This window comes from Apus apus, chromosome 2 (assembly GCF_020740795.1).
Source record: "Apus apus isolate bApuApu2 chromosome 2, bApuApu2.pri.cur, whole genome shotgun sequence".
Lineage (NCBI taxonomy): Eukaryota > Metazoa > Chordata > Aves > Apodiformes > Apodidae > Apus > Apus apus.
The window spans coordinates 148742222-148764879 of record NC_067283.1 but is presented as its reverse complement, the minus strand read 5'-3'; the positions used below and the strand labels follow the sequence as shown (position 1 = coordinate 148764879).

Below are 22658 nucleotides of genomic sequence, written 5' to 3'. Positions count from 1 at the left end.
TGAGACACTTTCTAAGTCAAACCTAGACTGGACAAGGTCCCCTACCCTAGGCAACCACAATAAGATGATGGCAGAGAACATTATAATCTGACTCCCCCTCAGCCTCAGCTTTAACTCAGTAACTTTCATCTTCAAGCAACTTGCTGCCCTCTAAACCACTGTTCTCCACCTGCTTTTTAGTTCCTTTACTGCCTTTACCAGGAAACCCAACTGTGCCACTTCCAGCAGGGTAGATAATTTCTCCAAGTCAACTTGGGTCAGCTGTGGCAGCTGGCACACTGAGCACTGACCACACACCCACTAGTATAGAATCATAGAATGGTTAAGGTTGGAAGGGACTTTAAATGTCATCAGGTTCCAATTTCTCTGCTATAAGCAGGGACACCTCCCACTAGACCAGGTTGCACAAGGCCTCAAGCTTGTGTAGGGAGACAGCAGTTGCATTCAGCAACCTGCACCGAGTATTTAACATGCAAATAATGCTATATCAGCCTATTAATCTTAGATTGATCTCTTAACCAGAGATAGCTTCCAGCAACAGGGAATTCATTCAGAAGGGGCTGGATCTGCAACATGGCTCAATGAAGTCACTTCAAGTCTCGTGCATCCCTCACCCTCCAGTCCACTGATATGGAAACTCTTCAAAAGAGAGGCTAAAGCTTTCATTAGTAATGACAGATCACTTCATATAACAGCAGAATAATAGCAGGGATTAATTACCTGAACTGGCCATCTTCTGAGCACTGAGGAATGTAGTCTTCTCCTCCTGAAAAAGCCTTTTCTCTCTGAAGTTCACATGGACGTAATGGTTGGGAATCTGTCTGATACTCTGAAAGCAGCAAGAAGGTAAACACGTAAGGGTGGTTTCACCCCAAACCAGCTCTTTTGAAAACCCTTTTAGTGCCAACACTGCGGGGTAAAAGCCCCAGGGTTGTGGGTCCTTCCTGGTTGTTTCCCTGTTGCTCCTTGTGTGCATTTCTGCACGGGACAGCACAGGGAGGAAATGAATAAACTCTGGGCTGTCAGCTGTAGGAGAATCACATGACAGAGATGCTCCTTAACCCCTTTTCCAAGCCTGTATTTAATTTTCAGTATTTAATTAATCTCAGCCCTGTTCTATACTGGTATCACTATCGTTTTCTGGTACCTAGGGTACTGCACTTACTTAGAGTTGGGCCTGTCACCACAGAACAGCCCTTTGCCATGACCATGCACATCACTATCAATGGTTCTGAGTATTTTTTCTTTATTGAAGCTAAGTCACTCCCTACTCCACCAAAAGGTACTTCTACTTAATCTCTGGAAAGACCAAAAAGAATCAATGCCTAGTAATTGGCATCAGACTAGTTCACATTAGGAGCACTTTTCAATTTTTACTGAGGCAAGTGATCAACTACTGAAACCACTTAGCAAGAAAACAGTTGATTCTTCTTATTGCATCTATGGCCACATTTAGACACTGTTTTAAGAGAATTATGAAATTCAGGAGGCTCTTGTTTTACAGAACAGATTAACTGATCTGACACTTTCTCCTTCCTCACAATCCAATGAATGTCATGCTCTTAATTCCATTGACTAGTTCTATAAAAATACAGCAAACCAATAACACCATAGCTACAGACATTTAGAACAAAGGTTCACTTAATCCCCTATTTGTTCTGCGACCACACAGAGTAGTGCAAATACAACATAAGCATTCTAAACACTTTCCAACCTCCAATAATTTGCAGCTCAGAGACTTCTTTAACCATGGGACGTTTTGGTGTACCCAAGACTTCTCAATCACTTCTGTTTCTCTGTGATTTTACTGTGTTGTCTTAAACTCATGAAAATTTTTGTGAGACTGTAAAAGGATTTTAGGTTAGGTCATCTATAGACATCCACACGTAGGCAAACCTCACCATTTTAATCTCAGACTTGACTCTGAGCCAGTTGCTCTGGGATGTGTGGAGATCACAATCATAGCATAGAATCATAGAGTAGTTTGGGTTGGAAGGGACCTTAAAGATCATCTAGATCCAACTCCCTGCAATTGGCAGGGACACCTCCCACTAGACCAGGTTGCTCAGAGCCCCATCCAACCTGGACTTGAACACTTCCAGGGATGGGGCTGCTTCTTCTTCTCTGGGCAACCTGATACCAATGTCTCACCATTCTCACACTAAAGAATTTCTTCCTAATATCTAACCTAAATCTGCCTTCTGCCAGATTAAAACTATTACCCCTCACCACTCCATGCCCTTGTAAAAAAAAAAACTTTCAAGCTTTCCAGTAGCCCCTTCAGGAACTGGAAGGCCACTATAAGTTCTCCCTGGAGCCTTCTCTTCTCCAGCCAAACCCCAATTCTATCGGCCTGTCTTCAAAGGAGAGGTTCTCCAGCCATCTGATCACTTTCAGATTCCTGCATAGAATGCTGGAGAGGGTCTATAAAGACATTTGAGTTAAGAGATGAATTCAGTGATTCACACTGCTTGTGGTGCAGAACTACCAAACTCAGTCCAAAGAACTGGGGAAGGCATTTAGAATATCCAGTATCTTAAGGTTCAAGGTGAAATTAGATGATGGCACATATAAATAGAAGATATAATCTAAGGAAGGCTATATCCATAAAGATATAATCCTCACGTCCCTGCAGCACCACCTTTTATTACCAAAGCTGCTTATCTAGCCTAGTCTATTATTCTAGAAAAGTTATTTTTCCCACCCCAGTTTCAGATGTACTGAACTCAGATAATGATACTGATCACGTAAAGATCCTTACAGCTTAGTATTTAACTTGGAGACCAAACTCAGTTTGTGCAGCACACAATAACTAGCTAAGTTTACAGTGTGCAAGATTCAAGGTCACTTTGTCAGAAAAATCCACAAACATCAGAGGAGCACAGTCACTACTGGACACAGGCAAAGGAAAGGATAAGCATACTTACCAAATATATTTGCTGCTGCTGCGCTGATAAGGCAGCAAAGCAAGGTGCAAAATGGGATGGAGCCCATCCTGTGATGGGAGAGCTCCATGCCCTTGTGCCAGTGAGGCAGCCCTGCACACCCCACCGAGCCTTCCCCTGCCTTTTTATAGCCACCATCGTGCAGATGGGCTCACTTGTGCACTGGTAGACTGGCCACAAAATTAGGTGAGTGACGCACACGGTGCTTCTGAGAAAGGCACAAGAGGCCTGTTCACCTGGAACGGCCCCAGTGGATCTCCTCAGCTGGTTCTCATCCCCGCCCCAGGGAGCACTGCTGAGGCTGCTCCTGGCAGAGGAGAACAAGCAGCACCAGGCACAAGGGGTGGCAGGGGGACTTAATTAAATCAACACGCAAATTGAGCACATTGACATGACCCTGGCAGAGCTCCAGCTCTCACCTGCACTGTGGCTGCAAGCAGGCTTTGTGCTCTGCATCAGGAGCACACTTGTTGTGTTTCTAGAGAGCCTACCCCCCTGAGGGGACAGGCAAGAGTCAGGCCTCCATGCACTGCAGTGCTAGGAGTAAATATAATTAATAACGTGGTTGTTTATTAAGTGGAAAATTAATTGAAGGTCAAAATCAACTACATTCAACCCTTTACTTTTACTCCCTCTAGCACCATCCACTTTAACACAACTAGGGAGCAGCTTGGCTTCTTGGGCTTCACACTCCAGGTATACAAGCAGTATAACCATTAAGCATGTTAAGTCAAGCTTTTTGGTACTAATTACATGCAGATCCTGAACCTAAAACATATCAGAAATATTATGTCCTCAATTCCAGAGTATCTCTTCTTATTTGTCCACCTCTTATGATTGCCAGTTAGCATTTACTAGCACAGGGAATTATGAGAACTCACTTTCACTTTTGCAAAGGTGTTTGGACAGATGGGCCCAGAACAATTAGCTAAATAAGAAATAACAAAAGCACGTTTGATGCTGGATTAATGCTGATTCTAAGAAAAAGTGACAGCATCCCTCTTGTTTGTGATTTATGGTACTAGAAAATTCTACTGTTTCTCTCCTACAGACCAAGACTGTGCTAGCAGTGATTCAAGCATCCTTCTATGTGGGCTGTAGACCACTGCAGTGCTACAGTGTTTCATGCATATGATAAATGTGATCCCAAACAGCATATGTTTAGGCATGACTGGTCTTTTTAAAAAAAGACTATATTTGGATTTGACTTTCAAGCAACCTGCTTTGGGTTTGAGGATAGTCAATGATAAGCAGAAAGATCAAGCTAGGAAACGATGACAAACAGGTCCAGTGTAGATGACACACCAAATTAGGCAACCTTCAGAGGCATGAAAAAGAAAAATTCTGTAACAGCCCTGATTAAGCAGACACAGAATGAAAATTATTTTCTGGATTAGAGTAACATTTGTAGGGAAACATACATGGAGACCAAAGGAATCTGACCAAAGACAGAACAGCCAGCATAAGCACTAGGGTGGTTGAACCATGAAAGATGAAAAGTCTGGCCATGAAATACAATTCTGATTCAAGAGTGCCTCAAGAGCCCTCAGGCAGCTACAGGAGAGCGACAAGAGACAGCCCAGTGCCATGGGCTCTCCAGAGGCAGCAGGGTTGGTGCTGACAGGCACAGTGATGCTTCCGAGCCACTGAACACACACAGGGGGTGTGTTGGTGTGTGTGTGGTATTGATTTAGTCCAATTTTCTAAAGGTAGTAAAAAAGCATAATTCAGGTTCCTTGCAGAATAAACTGGAAGAGAAGCAAGCTCATGAAGGTAGCTATTCACTTTCCTCCTTTATTCTTTGCTACCATGGGTCATTAGTAGCTGATAACAGAGCAAACCCAGGAGGCATCAAAGGGCTGTTACTAACAGAAAGTAGCTCAAATCTGCAATATCTAGATAGTGTTAATGCTCAGGGTTACTTTTATTTATTTCAGAAAACAATCTCTGAACTATGCAAGTTGGGAAGAACAGCAAAGTCTTAAAAGTCCCTTAAAAAAAAAAAACCTAAGTGAGAAAGCCAGTTTTGGCAACTGGCATAACTTAAACCACTTGGAGATGTGCGTCAGTCCAAGATGAGCATCACGATAGATGCACATTCAATGGGATGTAAGAGTCCATGAATTGGGGGAAAAAAAAGTGGTTTAGACAGCAATATGCACAATCCACATTCCTCTGAGCAAAAATGCACTTGTCTATGGCCAATGAAATTCAAACTAAGAAAAGCCTCACTGCATAAGCCTCCTGAAGGGACAATTGAATTGACCTCTATTTTTAGCACCTGAGAAAAGATGGAAGAATATCTTAAATTACCTCACCAATGAAAAGGAGAAGCAGAAAAGGTCCAATATGGCCTTAAAATAAACACATCCTCAAAATCATTGCTCTAGTGCTGGAGATGAGGGTTTAATTTGTTGTACGTACTGGCAAAAAGCTTCTCAATCTAGACTATGATTGTTGGGGTAAGAAAAGTGTCAGTGTGATGAAACATTGAAATCATGAACATCACAGAAGAAGCAGACCATGTATTCATTGTTCCAGTGTTGTATACACTTTCTTAGCAGAAATGTCTGTTTGTGTAAATGCAATTTTTACGTATCAAAAAGCCCAAGGGTAAATGAGTTCTGTATTAGAATAAATAAACATCTGTAACCACACAGAAGTTGGTCTCACCCAAATACTTTAGTCTGAGAAGTCAACCTTACTTTAAGAAAGGAGCTTCAGGAAGCCTTCTGAATGAGAAAGCAATCAGAAGCAAAAAATTTAAGACCTGAAAACATTGTCAAATTATGTCTATATCAGTCAGTTCATTTGCTTTCAAATAATAAACTGCTTTTCTGTGTTAAATGAAGCACCGATTTTGGACAATCTTCTCCCACATTTTAAGGGAACTATGCTAAAATATAAACTCACACTATTGCATAGCAACTTACTGCACTTACAGATAGAGAACTAGGTTTTATATTTGGCACATTTCTTCCCAAGCATAAAACATTTGTCTTGGTCTTCTTCATGTGATTTTGGCACAGATACCAAGACTTTGTGCAGTGCTTATGATCTCTATAATCTCTGATTAAGCTCTTAAAAGTTCTCATGGGATGCAAAAGTAAGAGAGCAAGGAAACCAGCAGAGCCCCACCAAGTAATACAAGTTTCAGTCACTTCATACATGACACATTCTTCAGATTCAAGGAATGATGAGAAGTTCCAGTAACTTCTGTACTGAAATTGGATAGATCACAAGTGGGCAGAGGACTTCTGCATTTTTTCTTACAATTTACCAGGTGGCAAACTGTCTTTGGTGACAAAAGAACCTAAAAAAACCCATGAATTTGCCTTTGTCTCTGCAAAAAATGAACCATTTCCAGGACAGTAGAATTAAGTTTTCCTTACTTATCAATTGGAAATAACACTTTTCCTCTGTCTAATAATATGACAGGGCTGCAAGGTTGAAAAATATTTATTCTCATCACCTCTGGGATGTAGATTGTGTTGAAACCCAAGGAGAAGTCAGTTCTGCAACCCACAGGGGCATGTAGATAGACTTGCACACTATATCACTTCCCTGCTTGTCAAAAGCAAGCTGGGGCAGTGACAAAAGGCAATGCCAGTCACACAAGGACGGCAATCACATGTCAAACTTCTGGTGGTGGTAGGACAAAACTACTTGCGGTATTTTCAAGAGTAATACTTAACCTCTTCTGAAATGAAGGCAGCAGTGTGCAGTCAATGGAATCAGAAAGCAAGTTCACAAACACAACCCCTTCTGCCACACCATAAACCTGTGGAGTTCAGTATTCCACCAATTGTGGGGAGAAACTAATAAGAAACAGATTAAACTAACTGAGCACAGATCTGTCAGTGACTGACAAAAACTATGGTTGTCATAAAGGTTTTGGTAGAGGAAGCCTCAATTTACCAGTAGTGAAAGATACATTAAGGGAGAGACCAGATTGTACAGATCTTTTATAGTCACTATGTTCCTAGAGATGCTGACACCGTTTTTCTACTGGAGATAAGACACGGAGTTGGGTAGATGTTTGGGTAGACTCAGTAACCTCTTCTTTAGTAAGTCTGCTAATTAGGAAGTGTTTCAGTGTATTATTTCAAGATCTGAATTTAACCTTGTATCTTAAATTTTAGAGACTGCTTTGAGACTGTGCCTTCAATAATGATTAAAGTATCTACTTCAGAATTAAAATGGTAACATTTCTTGCATGTTTAAGATCAAACCTATTTTGCTGTGAAGAACAGAAAAACTTCTCCATGCTAGTAACTCATTGAGATTGTCTGATTTCATTCACCTGATACTTACCATCTGTGCCCTGGTCCACAGGACATCAAGGGCTTTTTTAGCACCATTTACTTGTTTCTTTCCTATTACAATAATGTCCTGAACAACATTTTGTAGTACAAGATATCACTGAAAGCCAATGGAAATTATTTTGTAATGAGATTGTACAAAGGCATAAAACTAGAAACATCCTTAGAAGACAACTGTCTGCCCACAAGATGCCACCACAGTGAACATGTTACTGACAGACACTATCTTTTAAGAACTGAGTGACCGGAAAACTCAAACCATGAAACTGTGCAACACCAAAGCAATTCAGGAACCAAAAATCCATCTAATTACTTTCCCACACAGTAATACAAATAATGTACAGACTGCATAATTTGCCTACAGGCTAAAATACAACTGAAGGTTCCCTAAAGCTTTGCAATGTATATGAGCATCAATGACTGTGTATACTTATTGACTACAGGCTACAAATGCAACTGAGGATTCCCTAATGCTTTATTTAAACTCAGCAGCTCGCCAAAACACAAGTCCATTGAATGGGAGCCCAGGCACAATAACAATCTCAACAGACCTTTATTGTGAGTATTAGAATGCAGTCAACATTATTGCTATTATAAAAAACAAACAAAACCAAAACAAAATAAAAAACCCAAACAAATCACAGAAAAAAGCATTTTGCTTCTCTCATAGAAGATTCAGTAATAGTGCACTGCTGCCTCTCTGAGTGTGTAGTGACAATACACTGATGCACATGGCTACAGCTGAACCGAGGTGGTTCTGGCCAGTTTTGAAGCAAGGCAGGTTGCTGTTTGCTTCAAACAGCAACTGAACCAGCTTTAGTTATTCAATCCACAGAATGAGGCTGGCCCTGTGAGTATGGGAAGGAAAATTCACTCCTGAATGATTTTTCACACTGGATCGTTTTCTCCATGCAGTCTCCAATTTTGCATTGGAGTTGCTCAGGCTGGTGCAGAAAGGCTGCCAAATGCACAATCTGCTCCCTGTGCAGTGTATTTTCACCATCATTACATGCTCCACACATTTTTTCCATATATAAACAGATATACACACAGTGTATAATACTTATTGCTAAAGACAGACCCTCCACACCCAGGACATAACATAGTATAAGAAAAAACATTACTGCAGTATTTTAAACATCCTCTGTAAAATGATCACCTAAAGCCATATGGACACAGTACAATAGAAAAAAAGTCTCAGCTAATCAAATGTGAGAAGAGCAACAAGCATTTTGAAAGTGATTAAGCCTCTGATCTTAGTAAGCACTCCAAAATTAAGGTGCATGTACTGTAAAATTTCTAAGCAATAGAAAGAAAACCTACAGTTCCAGTGTTCTGAACAGACATGGCAAAGATGGGTCCAATTTGCAAATGAATGGCATCATTGCAGGCATCCCCTTTGCCCATCAGCACCTCTGTGTAAGTAACAGGGCAAGGCAGTCAAGATGGCCTGACTGCGAACCTGTCATGAAGCCCCTGGTGCAGAATGCTTCCTGCTCCCTACTTTTGTTGTTTATTTTTACATCAAGCTCCAGTTCAGTTCAGGATCTGTGTCTTTTAAAGTTTCAGTGAAGAAGAATAGTTAGAGCTTCCCTTCAAATACAAAGGAAAAAAATAATCTGGTTTTCAAGCATCAAAATACTTTTGTAATTTTATTATCATGTCAGAATGACTCCTTTACATCCCAACCTTCAGTTTGCTAAGGAGTGCTGGAGTCCAACAAGTGCCAGAGGGGCTTTCCTGTAACATTCATTCAAGTCTATTGAAGAAGTCAGACAGGAGTAGAGGGAGATGATTTGCACAAGATCAGACGAGGCTCACTAAAGGAAGGCAGCAAAAACATCTGCAGATGTTGATGATGGTACACACACTCTGCCCAAACACAGCTCACAGGACACATGGGAGGCTGCAGACAGAACAGCAGAGATGTTTCCCTGCAACCGCTCCCTGAGCAGCCAGAAAGAACTGGGCACAAGAACAGAGGAGTGAAACCCTCCAGGCATCACAGAAGCCAGAGTGCAGAAAGCTGAAGAACAAAAGGAGAAACAGATGCAAGCTGCAAAGCAAACAGACAAGGAGAACATGTAGAAATTCAGAGACAAAATTAAGACAGAGGTGGATGTCAGTCACACAAGAGGACTGCACCCATGGAAGAACAGTTTCAGTTCTTTGCCACCAAGCAAATCTGTGAAGCCCATCAGAAAATGGCAACCCATCATCTTTGACTATTTTAAAGAGGACATCAGGCTTCTACCACTGTTAATTACTCCATCACTTAACAAAGATCTATTCATCTAAGGCCAGAATACCCAATATATGGGCACTACTCAACCTACAGCTACCCAAAAGAAGTTAGCAGGAAGCATCTTCCAACCTATTAATTGCCATAGGACTTGAAGTACCTCCATTTTGTAACTGAAACATGGCAGTCCTATCCTGTGGTATCTGACCATGACACCAAGATAACCTTTCATTAATGACTGCAATACTGATGTCCTACTGCCACCACTGCAACTGAAAACAGAATTGCTACAGTATGGCTACAGGAAGGAGAAAGGTTTGAAATTAATCACCCTGATAGCTCCATGAAGAAACCAACCCTCAGACAAAAAGCTGGACTTTGAAAGGCTCCACAAGAGTGCCATTCAGCCCTGTGAAATCAGAGGCTTCTATACAAAGGCATTTCCCTTTTGTTTATTACTACTAAGAACTTAGGTTAAAAGAAGGCTGCTCATTTTAAAAATTTACCTTTCTGTGCACATGTATCAAAACCAGTCCTTACATGGCCATCTACTATTTGTTCCTCAGAGAGGGTCTGCTTCCTCCACCATCCAGCACAAGTAATTGCAACTCATATCCCAATAAATGAAATTGCAAATAGACTTGCATGCACATCCCTGGCTTATTTATACAAAAGGAAGAAGGAAGACAGATGGAAAATGATGCCTACAGGAAAAAGATTCTCTTGATAAGGCCAACGAGAAGTAGTACTGGTATGAGCCAGATGACATTGGGTTTGACCAGCACACGAACAAAGCAATCAACTGTAGGTTACATTCTGTGCAAAACACTTAGCATTTTTATGGCACTTGACTCGTAGGTATTGAAATAAAAAACTTCAAAAGCATCCCAAACCTTTGATTACTTGAGAAACTGGGGCCAAAACTAATGTTCACATATTACAGACTAACATCACAATTTGAGAAAGTAAAAGACAAGTTTGTGAAGCATTCAGGCTACACAAAATGTATCACAGCACTGTCCATAAGGACATTGAGATAGTATTTCTTAGAAGATATGAATGCTTGCAGGAACTTTTATAACACATGGCTACACAAGAAATAATGATAAAAAAATACTGAATAGGTTATTCATTTTTTGTAAGCACAGCCCATCTTGAATAAGGCAGGATCCTGAGGGATAAAATTACATACTCATGTAAATTGAGAGACCATTACAGAGACAAACAGAAGACAAGTTAATGCTGCAATGACAGCTTTAACCTCAACCTTATGACTTCCTTTTCAGGATACCATTCCTCCATCTCTGCACTAAGAATGAAACCTCCATCCTCTCACCTGGAATCTCTGGGTCCACCTCCACCTTCAGTAACATTTACAATTATATTACACCACATATATGCACACACAATATTGCTACAGTGTATGCTGTATAAACTATGTAAATACACTCCACTTTGTTTCAAAGTAATTCATCTGGATTTACACTTCTTTTATACAGTACACACAGTACCACATTCAAGGATATGCAGTAAGTGAATAATATATAAAAAAGTCTCATATAGCCAAAAAGCAAGTAGGTCACTCAACTATTCATACTGTTGAAGCAGTTATTTAAGCATCCAACTGCATAACACAGAGTATTTAATTTATTAACAGTTGCTATAAAAATGTTAACTCCTCAGCTCTTGTGTCCTTTCTGCACTATGAAGTTGCCAATCATGATTCCATAATTAACTTCCATGTTACCACACGCTCTGTACTGTCTCCTACAAGCTTGTTGAGGCAAGAGTTTTTAAATAGCAACCACTCTGTAACAGGGGTCTACATTTTGCTTTGGACATCAAGAGTGATAACTCACTTCAGACATGACAGACAGACGGGAAACGTCAGGGTAGGTTTATTTTAGCAATGAACCAGCCATGCTGCTTTCTTTCCCAATAATGGTTTTATCATGAAAGTTCAATGCACTGGTTGCAAAGTCTTTCCCAGATAATCCATCTTTGGCACATTTTTCAATTTTATGCATCCTCAAAAGGCATTCCAGGATTTTTTTTTGATGGTCTGTACATTTTAACAATCACTTCTTGTTTACATTTGCATGTAGATCAGGAAGAAAAGTGGAAAATGTAGAGTATGCAGAATAGTTTAATAAACAGTTTTACATACAGTACCTTACATATAGAACAGTGTGTTTGCAAATTTAAATAATTTTTGAATGTACAGTGGCTTGTACTCTTATCAAAAGGTAAATTCAAGTTTACTGTCTATCGGTTCTAAAATGCATTTATACAGATAACTAGAACTGATAAACAGAAGTGAGGCATAAAATGTTCAAGTATCTTAATGTCATCAGTTAAATAGCCTCCTTTTAACAGTCATATTTTACAAATTTCAAAACCTGTACATACATTATTTTCAATTTTAGAAACTGCTTGTTAAAAGGTAACATTTCATGTTAACCACCAGTTCTTATAGTCTATTGTAATAAAACTAGACATGTGTGGATATAAATGCATCTCGTATGTATATATGTGCATGTGTATCTATACACATATATATACACATACAAACACGTATGTAGCACTGGGTACAGTGGCAACTTAGAAGCACAGGGAAAGTCCTGGGCTCACAATCCAGCAAGAGCTAACAGAGCAAGTAAGTCGGCTTTGGTTTCATGACATTTCATTCACTGAAGCTGAAAGATTTTATAAAAAAACATCTTGGATAATGTATCTTGTGACACTCATTCTAGTGGTTTAGCATATTCATAGCCACAGAGAGTTTTGCTGCTCTTTTCACTCCTCATCCCAGCTGAGGATGGTAAAATTTCAGAGGGTCAACACCAGAACAGAGCTGCCCAGGACAAAAATTGTACCTTGAATCCTGAATACTGCACTAGAACATAAAAAAATATAAACTCAATACAATTTTGGATGGATTGCTGGCACTAAGTAGGACTTTGGAAAAAACCTTCATGTAAATTGTAATCAAACTCTCATATCAGTGGTTTGAATATTATTTGGCACATCTGACAACTATTTGCCACTTATGATTTGAAGGAGCCTAAGGGTGCTGTAGTAAGGACTTCTATTTTAAAATGTCTTTTAAAAAGAAGACCATGATAAGTAATTTCTTTCAAAAAATCAAAGCTAGTATTTTCATTTTCCTGAACATTCATGAGATACGGAAAGAATCTAAAACACTTTCCTTGTAGAGAGGATGCAGATCTCTCTCTCTCACTAGCAAAATAAAAGGAATTAATTAGAACAGCAGTTCCCACGAAGTTTTTAGTCAGTTGAACTCCGTGAATTTAGAAATTTTTGCCAAAGGTTTCAAAATAGTAGCATTACTCTTCACAAGCTTTTTATTTTGCTCAAGTTTCTTGTATGTGGGGATTTTCTTGTTTAGCATGTTAAAATCATACCAACATTTTTCAATATGTAATATATTACATTTTGAAGCTCGGATATTGAACATTTAGATTTTCAATATAACATATCCCTTACTCTAGATTTCCTCTCCTCTCTCTAAAGCTTCAGGCTATTAATGCAATCGACCAAGAACCAGATAAATGCTCAGCTTTTTGCTGTCTTCCTGTCAGTCTTGTGGCTACTAAGAAAATTCACTGTAAAGAACCTATTTTCATTTCTTTATTCTTCCTTTTGTCATACAGAGCAAAGAGTTGCTATTTGCTGTACTTTCCCCATGTCAAGTAAGAGCTGTTTGATCCGTCGCTTGAGCTGAGGCAATCTTGCCAGGGGATCTGGTGGTTCCAGTTCTCCAGTGAAATCAAGCCAGCTTTCTAAAACTACAGAAGGAAAAGGGAGAAGTTGATTAGAGTAAGTCTTCAAGAAAGAGTTTTCATAAAAATTAAACTTTCCTTTCTTACTCTGTCTTTTATAAAAAGGGAAAATATACTGAGGCTGTGATTTTTATTTAACAAAATAAATGTTTATTAAAGAAACACCAACTAATTCCATGTTTCATCCAATCCAAATCCTTCTCATTTAACTGTTACTATAAAAAGGTACCTGGGAACAAATTAAACCTTGGCTAAGAAGTTACCACCTACACACATAAAAGAAACCTCAGTTCATGGCCAACCAAAAGTTGAAGGCATAATGAACACTTTTATTTTTCCTAAATATTGTCCAAAACCACTCCAGGCATAGAAAACTCCATCATCTTTATGACTGCTATCTGGAAAAAGACTAGACAAGTTATTTAAGTTTCCTCAGGCCTGCCCAATATTATAAACTTGTGCTAAATTTTCAGGGTTCCTAAGTGCTTAAGCTACTTTAATGGGTATTCCAAACTTGTGAAAAGGGGGGCAGGGTTGAGGGTATAAGCTCTGGTTACAATGCTGGGTACACAAATTTGGATTGTATTCCAATTTAAAATTTAAAAATCCATCCTCAGGGCCTCAGATCACTTTCAACACAGTGGCTATGAAAGATGATGTTACAGGTGCAGTAACAAGTATGTGGCAATGCAGTTACCATCAACTTCTTTTTCAATCAGGTCCATTCTGCTGGTGACTTCATTCTGTACATTCTCTATATGGGTAAGGAGATTTAGCTGCCATTGAAGATGTGTGTCCACTTGTTCCTCAGAGCCTTTTATTTCATTACAAACAAACATAGTGTTTCCTTCATCAGAATTCTTCTTCATAGGAACAACAGAAAGAAAAAAAATTGCCATTTAAGAGGGATTTTTTGTTTTGCTTTCTTTTAATTTCTGGTGTTGATTTCAACACTTGAGTCACACAATGAGCTATGCTGATTTAGAATTGTACTTCTGTGTACTTGACAAAAAGAGCACTTAAAAAGTCATGTAGTGTGACACACCAATAGACTAAACCAAACAAAATGCAAATTCCATACAAATGAGCATGTATAGCACTGGGGGAGTGAGGCAAGAAGGTTACCAGCTCAAGCACTTTGTGTTATGACTTGAGACAGACTGCATTTCTGTGCCCTTTTTATATAAATCATGACTTACATAATGAAGTTCTGAACTGTATGAATCTACTGTCACCAAAGATGTGCAAGACTCTAAGGTCTGTTTCAACTTTAGCCAGAGAATAAAGGAAAATTCCCTAAAATGCAGCAATATCAAAGATGTCAGAAGTGACTATTTTGCAGAAACAGGCTGGCCATTCTTTTTGTTAATTAAGACAACAGACTTCTCTTCCTACCACTGCTACAGTCCCACGTAACTTGCAAGAACAATCTGGGACAGAACTGAGTGTGTTTGTGGATAGTTACAAGGGCAGTAACAGGCAGGGACTGCAAACACTGTATCTGAGGAAGACTGATTTCTTTGAAACAATTAATAGCTTCCTAGGAGGTCAGAGAGCACACACAAATTCCTTATCTTTCTGCATTTGATGTTTCAGCCAACAGAAATAACCCAAAGAAGTGTACTGGATTTAATGAGTTAAATGCTAGCATCTCCATTATGTACCAGGAGTCACAGTTTCTAATTTATATCCACTGTGACTTCATATCTGATGAAGATCTTTCACTACTGATGGAGACTCCCTTTTTCCAAGGAGTAATGTGGAAAAGATGAGAGGTAATGGGTACAAGTTACTCCTGGGGAGATCTCAACTGGACATCAAAAGAAAATGTTTCACTATGGGACCAGCTGGACATTGGAATAATCTCCCCGGGGAAGTGGCAGATTCCCCAACACGGGACATCTTTAAGTCTCAGCTTGACACAGTACTGGGCCGTTGCATCTAAAACACTAGATGATCCTTGAGGTCCCTTCCAACCTGGCATTCTACAATTCTATGATTCTGTTTTAGGGACTAAAACACTGGAAATGTGCTCACACAGCGTCAGTTCCTAGCAAAGGCCAGAGCAAGGAGTGAAATTTATATTAACAGACTTCTCTGATTAAGTGCTCAGCTCTCTTTTTTTTTTTTCCACATCAAATAATAACAAATGCAATTTTTTTCTTTAAGTATTTCTTCCTCCAGTCAAGAATGGGAAGGGTGAGAAGAGAGGGGAAGAAGAATTTAGAGACTGATGGATTTAAAGTTACTTCTGAAGTAAAAAAAGCAAATTTCTTTGAGATTTAAAATAAAATCAAACAAACCGCATAAAATTTGGACCAATCTGCCGCCAGCTTTATGAGCGAGTCTTGAAGGACAAATATTGTTAAGACTTACAATATTTATTAAAGGAGTTAAATTTATTTATCAAAGATAGACTTTAAAAGCCATAAAAGCCTCAAAACTCTCAAACATTTCAGATGAAAATCTTTCCTCTTGCAAGACATCAGGTTCATCTCCACAGTGTTCTTCAACTATTTCAACTATTAATAATCTTATAAAGGGTATTTCCAACATAAATAAGAAATATCTTGTTTCTTCTAATTTTCAAACTCCCTCAGAAACCATGAGAGAAGAATGCCATTTCAGCCTTGCTGCATGAAGACCCAAGCCCAGATTTCTAAAACCATGATCATCTGTTAGGCGAATCTTTCAGGTACTCACTGCAGTAAGTTAGAGAATATCTTAAAGCTAAATAACTTAACATAGGTGCTTTTTTTTTTTTTTCTTTTCTTCTTTCTTTTGATGACCACTGTATTTATTCAAATTCTCCCTAGAAAAAAAACAAAACAACAACCCACAAGATCAAAGCTAAGAGATGCATGCAGACAATTAGGGATAGTAAGAGAAGCACAGTACAGGATCCAGCTTGTGTAGAAGAAATAAACAGGAGGTTCAGGTGGGGAAGGCATGTGCTTTCACAGGTAAGAACAAGGAAACTAAATACAATTTTAAAGATGATGATACATTGTCCCAAAAGAAACTTGATAATAGTCAATCTGAACACTGTTTATAAGAGAAGAGAAGATACGTAACAGAACTGTAGATTAGGATAAGACAAAACAGTATGGAACACCAGAATATTCAAGGTTATGCAGGATGCTAACAAGGGAGCATCCAAAGCCCAAACCAAAACTTTGAGAAGAAGGGGTGAAGAAGACACTTTACAGAGAAGTCAGTTCATGTAAAAATGGCACTTCAATGCCAGTGTCATCACTGTTTTAAGTTAAATACAAAGTCTCACAGAGAAACACCAAGGAGTAACTCTAGACAGAAAGCCTAGTTTCAGATATCAAGGCTGACTATGAACAAAGTGAACTAAGGTGTCCCAAAGGCAAGAGTACACTGACACTGCCCCACAAAGATCTCTCTCCTGCTTTACAACAGCAAGCACCTAGCTTTTTAGACATATGCTTTCATCTCTGAAGGAACTAATAGTTCTGTTTCACTGCTCACATGTATTTTCTTTTAATTCTGAATGTATTTGTACTATTAACAATGACAATTGAAACTAGTGTTGGAAGGGAAGTGTATTTTACACTGCTGCATGTCTCCTTACTACACAAACTGAATATAATCATGCAACTTAGCATACAAACCATTATTTCTAAGTAGAATGAGACAAAATTTCCCATTCAGACTGTATAGCTTACATGCCACATTTAAAACTAAAATTAAAAGGAAAAAGATACATATCTTACTGATTTCTTCCATACCAGAAACTCTACTTCAAAAGGGGGATGAGGTGGGTGATTTATTCTCACTCAGTATTGCAGAAAACAAAAAGGTTTGTTTCACTTTGCTTTTTGTTCCAAGAAAACTCTTCACTAAAACCAGACTAACAAATTTCAGACCTTTTCCACGAAGTAATGGATTCAAACCATTAACGCAAAAATGAGAAAGATGTTTAAATAGCCAAATACAATCCTGATAAAAAACCTGTGAAACATTTAATTCGAAGAAATATGCAATATAAGAGACTCAAAAGAAGTTGCACGTGAGGTGAAATTAGCTGGTCAGTAAACCATTACTGGTGGACAGACTTCTAGATAGTGTTGCTATTAAAGGAAGAATATGGCACAGTAACAAACACTATTACAAATGTCAGTTTAACAAAAAATAACAACAATTAAAAAGTCACATGCAGAAAACAGAACTGAGGGGAAAAAAGGAAACTTGTCCTGTTTACCTCAGGTCACAAAAAGCATTTTTGTTTCAAGATTCTGCATTTTAAGCATAGGAATCTTTTTTCCCCTGAAGCACTGAATTGGGCAAACAGTTTTAGCATAGGCAATACTTTAATTATGTTTTGCATTTTATTCACCAGCTGAAATGGCTATACTTCACCTGAAACTATTCCAGTGATCCACCTCAGCTTCTAGTGATTCCTGCTGACTTATTTGATAGAATATGTCAATTTATAACAATGAACATTTCTAAATACTTGTATGCACTTGAGTTTTATCAGATGGAACATGTTTTTCCAACTAAGGAACTTCCCAGATTAAGAATGATACTTACCTGCTCATTCATGCCATCATCTTTAAAATAATATTGTAAATAGTTTTTACTCTCTGTGTGAAAGTCCTGATCTTCCTCAAAACTACTTGTATCTTCATCATCCGAGCTCATAGGATCAGCAACTGCTTTGCAGTCTTGACCAAAACTCTGTGGTTTTTGGTAACTGTGCTCACTTGTGATGTATGTTTCTTCCATCTTCTGGGGTATACTGGGTGGCTCTTTGTGGTTTTGACTGTGACACGTCCTTTCACTTGGATTAACAGCATCTGGTAAAGTCATTAATTTTTTCTCTACCCCAACAGTTACTTGATCTTGTTCTTTTCGCATCCCTGAACATGCCCACAGATGAAGGTCTGGGTGATGCTTATTTCTGCAACAAAGGAAAGGGGAAAAAAACAAGTTACAGAGGACACCACTTACAGCACTGGACTACTAAGCAGCCACTTCTGTGGGATCACAGTTTTTGAGAAGCACCATTATCAAACATATCACAGGTCACATACTAGATTTAGGCTAAATCCAGAATGTCCTTTTAAAACAAAACTGACTATAAAAAACCTAAAACATATCAATAATCCCAATATACCAGATCTGCTCAGGTACAGAACATCTAATGCACACTGAAGCTAAGGGCACTCTACATCCTGCACTTGAATTTTAGACTATTATACAAGAAACTTCAGTATGAGAGAATAATGCCTATGGAATAATGGTACCTAAATATATAAAGACAAAGAATAAACCCTGGATTGATACTTACTTTAATATCCCAATCTTCAGCTGCAGTCCATGCAGTATTTCAGTTACACCATATACATCTGCCAGCAGGTGATGGGTTGACACAATCTTTTTGGCATTAAGATGAGAGTAGTTTTCTTTCAAAAATGATAATCCACACATGTGTCCATTGTTTAGCCAGTCTTTATCATAAAGATATTTGGCACTCCACCTCTGACCTGGGGGTAAGCAACAAACAAATTGAGGGCCATCTAAAGCCAAAGCAAAACTGTATTTAAAACTGAGTGCTATCATTATATCCTGTACTCTCCTAAATGTGTCCTGACATCCATGAAAGAACGACTCAAGTAAAACTCAGTTTTCATGGATTAAGAGGAAACTCTTAATACTTATGAAAACAAAAATAAATCTGAAATCTCAAGACCTCTCTAAATGGCATTAGAAATTAATAATCACCTTGCAATCAAAGTACAGGATTTCAAGAACTGTGCTATTACCACTCTAACTGCAAAAAAAAAAAAACAACAACCCTCCTATTGACATTTTATTTAACTACTGCAGCTTACTTTTTTTTAAAAAAAACAAACCTAAGTTACCAAGAGTGGATTTTATATGGACATATCCAAAACACCCAGTTTGTTTCTAAAAGACAAATATGTTGCTTCAATTCTGAAGTTGGTATCTATTTATTAGAAGGCTTCATGAAGAGCAGACATTTCAAGTTATCTGACAGCAGTTATTACACTGTCCTTTGAGGTGCCTTTTACCAGACACTCCTAGACAGGACAATGATGTAAGTGGGGCCCAAGGTCTCCCATGCTATGGCAACATCTACAGTCTTAACAGGTATGACTGAGTATTTAGCTAATGCTTCTATAGTAACTTAGTAACTATTAAAAAAACCCACACAAACAAAAACGCAGAAAGCAAAACTAGAAATTTATAATGTTAATTATTTCATATTATTGTTTACAATGAGGAACCCAGACAAACAGACTGACTAAGACTACAATATCTTACACTCGATTTCATATCAGACTATCATCATATACAGAAGAAAGAATGGGTTGATGGAAGCCCTTCATACCTTTCAGGAGAATACCCTGTCTATCTCCTTTCTGCCCATTATCCCAATACACTTTAAAATACTGACATTGTGAATGACTTTTTTCTCCTGACATAGAAAGAAAAGAAGTAATGGTTAGGAAGGGAGAGAAGAAAAAAATCAGGGACACAGTCTGCATAGCAGGGGATAACGAAGTACCTAGTACAGTGCAGGGAAAGAACACAAGACACATTAGTTGGTTTTAATAAGAATATCTTGACTGCCAAAGAGTACACCACACACAGCTACCAAACAAGACTCTGTTCCATCAATCTAGATTCAAACTGGGGCAAATGGAAAATGCCGCATCTTTCCAGCTCCATTTTCCTAAATTTTATTCTCAAAACTAATAATAACTGTCCACTCTCATACCTGTGCAAACAATTTTCAGATTTTATTCCTTAAATTCAGAATGAAAGCAAATTTAGAGGTGCAGCCTCAATACCCTTTTGAAACAGATGGATTGTTAGGCATTTCACCAGAAGACACGTATGTAAGTTTGTAACAATTGTCAGGAAAAACATTAAAAACTTTCTTTCAAATTGGACAGTTTTACTCCACAAAGAACAAGAAAAAACAGTTTATGGACCAAATAATTTTTAAATCAGTATCTTTCTAATAAAATGTCTTCTGTATAAAAGTAAATACTTTTTCTAATTCTTACAATTTCAAATTTAGCCTAACAATCTTAAATATGCTGTTTGCACACTATAAAAAGTGCTAGATTTTATTTCACATTTTACAGATTCAGTTTCATACCTTTGCACAATTCTGGACAAATGCAAACATTACAAAATTGCAAATCATATGAAATCACATCCACAGCATATTTGAGTGTACTGTGGTAATGAGTTTTTCTTAAAATATATTTAAGTGAACAGATGATTTCAAGTACAGACAAAACAAATTGCTGAACAAGAATTATCTGTTTGGGAAGACTTTTCAGATTACAATGACATGAAGAAGTGTGAGGGTTTTGGGGGAATTAAGTTTCAGCAACTAAAGCGATGGTAGTTAAGATAGTAAGATTTAGCATAGCTGAACACGATACTAACAGGAAACTAAGTTACTGCTCAGAGCCAAACTTAAAAGCACTTGCCCCAAAGAAGTGTAACAGAAGCACAAACCAAAGCAGCCAGCTTCAGATAAAGGTGGTTTACCCATACCTGGTGGATCTCTGCAGATGTAACAGATGTACTGGTCTGGAATGCTGTCCTCCAACAGTCCCATGCATACACTGTGCTGCCAACACAAGCACTCTTCACACTGACATCAGAGAAAAAAAAAAACAAAAACAAAAACTAAAACTGAGATAAGGAGATTCTAAATTCAGAAGCTATTTCTTGTCAAAACGCAGAGAACAGCAGTTTAACTTAAACAGCTGGTTTGAATAAGATTATTTGAGTTGGGCAATTTGTGTTTGGGTAGGCAAAGACATCAAGCTAAAAAAAGAGCTCTAGTTCCAAAAGTTACCTCAACCACAAATTCCAGACTGGGGGGGGCGGGGAAAAAGAGAAATTGAAGATGTAATATTTAATAATATTTTATTACAACATTCAGTATTTTAGCGCCTAAACATTTAGTAGTGAAACATAAGACAGGAGTATAATAGTACAGTAAAGTAGAAAGATAATGTAATACATTACAGCATAACAGTGAAAAGTAGAAAACTCTTCAGTTTAATTATTTATATTTACAAAGCATCTCTCCAGTGCGCTAGAAAGATGTGTTTTTAATATCGCACCAATGGCAAATCTAAAAGAAAAAAAAAATGAAGAGAAAATGAAAGAGGAGAACCAAGAGAACAGGAGAGCAAAACAGAAGTGGTAAAGACATGAGAGCCTAGAAACAGCAAACTGGTTGCTCTCAGTGAGATAAAGCATAAAGAGGAAAAATCAGGCTGTCACTGGACTTTGGAAACAGGAAGAAAAATTCTACTTAAAAATACACTGTCCTTTCTCAGCTCAGTGTTTAGCTGTGTTCTAAGTATCTGTTGATTTACTGCTAAGGTCTCTCCTCTTTGCCTTGACATGCTTTTGAGCATCAGCTTATTCAAAACACTGAAGTCATCTTTCCTCTTGTCATACCACTATAACTACAGTTTCCTCTCCTTTCTCCACGGATTTCCACACCAGTCCATTTTTCGACATTACTGCCACAGCTGATGTGTCCTTTAGTTCCTCCAACACAGCACTGCACTTCAGTCATGTGTTTCCAGGGACAGTTCTTGTGTCCTTCATTTTCATTTCCTTCCTGTCATTTCCAAAAGACTATGTCCATTAACACGGGACAGCTCAACTAAATTTCACATCTCAACTAAAAGCCTCCATATTTTCAACAGAAACTGTACTTTAACAGTTGAGTAGAAACCTGTTTTTCAAGCGGGGAAAAAACCCACAGAGGGTTCGTGGCTTTTTTTTTTAAGTTACTGACAACTGAGTTCTTCCTCGCTCTTGCCTGCATCTAATCTGATTGATATATTATTAATTCCTTGACACAAAAGACAAATTATTCTTTACTAGATGGGAAATGGTCCCCTCATTGGAGCACAAAACAAAGCAGCAGCAGTAGTTGCAATCCAGCACCTGAATGCTATGCACTGTACAGTCTTCTTCCCTTTCTTCTCCACCAAGAAAGATTTATTCTCTTAGGAGTTTCTAAAACCAGCTAGTAATTTCTAGTTTGAGAACTGCTGTCCTAAAGGTGAAGCACACGCATCACACACACAGTTACTTAACAATATTGACATCTGCAAAGTAGAGATCTTGGGAGGAACTCGGGTACATTTACAGTGAGCAGAGTGGCATCTACAATTCAAACTGCAAAGCACAAGGGCCAAACCAGAAGGGTTACAATTGGGAAGGTCTGTGGTCAGAAGCAACAACTCGTGTGCAGGAAAGGATACTTTATTCCAGATTTATCAAATGGCTGTAAAGGAAAAAA

The 22658-nt window shown here is 38.3% G+C and overlaps 2 protein-coding genes across 10 annotated transcripts in view; both read right to left on the bottom strand.

Annotated features, from left to right (window-relative positions):
* Positions 1 to 3015, bottom strand: part of TG (thyroglobulin) — a 157477-nt gene extending 154462 nt beyond the window's left edge. The window contains exons 1-2 of the mRNA XM_051610309.1: positions 2928 to 3015; positions 721 to 829 (exon numbers count right to left, since the gene is read on the bottom strand). Of these exons, the coding sequence (XP_051466269.1) occupies positions 721 to 829; positions 2928 to 3015 (197 nt within the window). The remainder of the gene's footprint in view (positions 1 to 720; positions 830 to 2927) is intronic.
* A 4786-nt stretch (positions 3016 to 7801) lies between these two features.
* PHF20L1 (PHD finger protein 20 like 1) overlaps positions 7802 to 22658 on the bottom strand; it is a 57886-nt gene continuing 43029 nt past the window's right edge. For 4 of the 9 annotated variants that reach the window (XM_051609311.1, XM_051609313.1, XM_051609314.1 and 1 more), the window contains 6 exons: positions 20882 to 20981; positions 19698 to 19784; positions 18633 to 18828; positions 17873 to 18242; positions 14010 to 14175; positions 7802 to 13318 (listed from right to left, as the gene is read on the bottom strand). In XM_051609311.1, the coding sequence (XP_051465271.1) occupies positions 13176 to 13318; positions 14010 to 14175; positions 17873 to 18242; positions 18633 to 18828; positions 19698 to 19784; positions 20882 to 20981 (1062 nt within the window). In that variant the 3' untranslated portion in view covers positions 7802 to 13175. The remainder of the gene's footprint in view (positions 13319 to 14009; positions 14176 to 17872; positions 18243 to 18632; positions 18829 to 19697; positions 19785 to 20881; positions 20982 to 22658) is intronic. The other 5 variants (XM_051609316.1, XM_051609317.1, XM_051609320.1 and 2 more) reach the window with 3 other exon arrangements.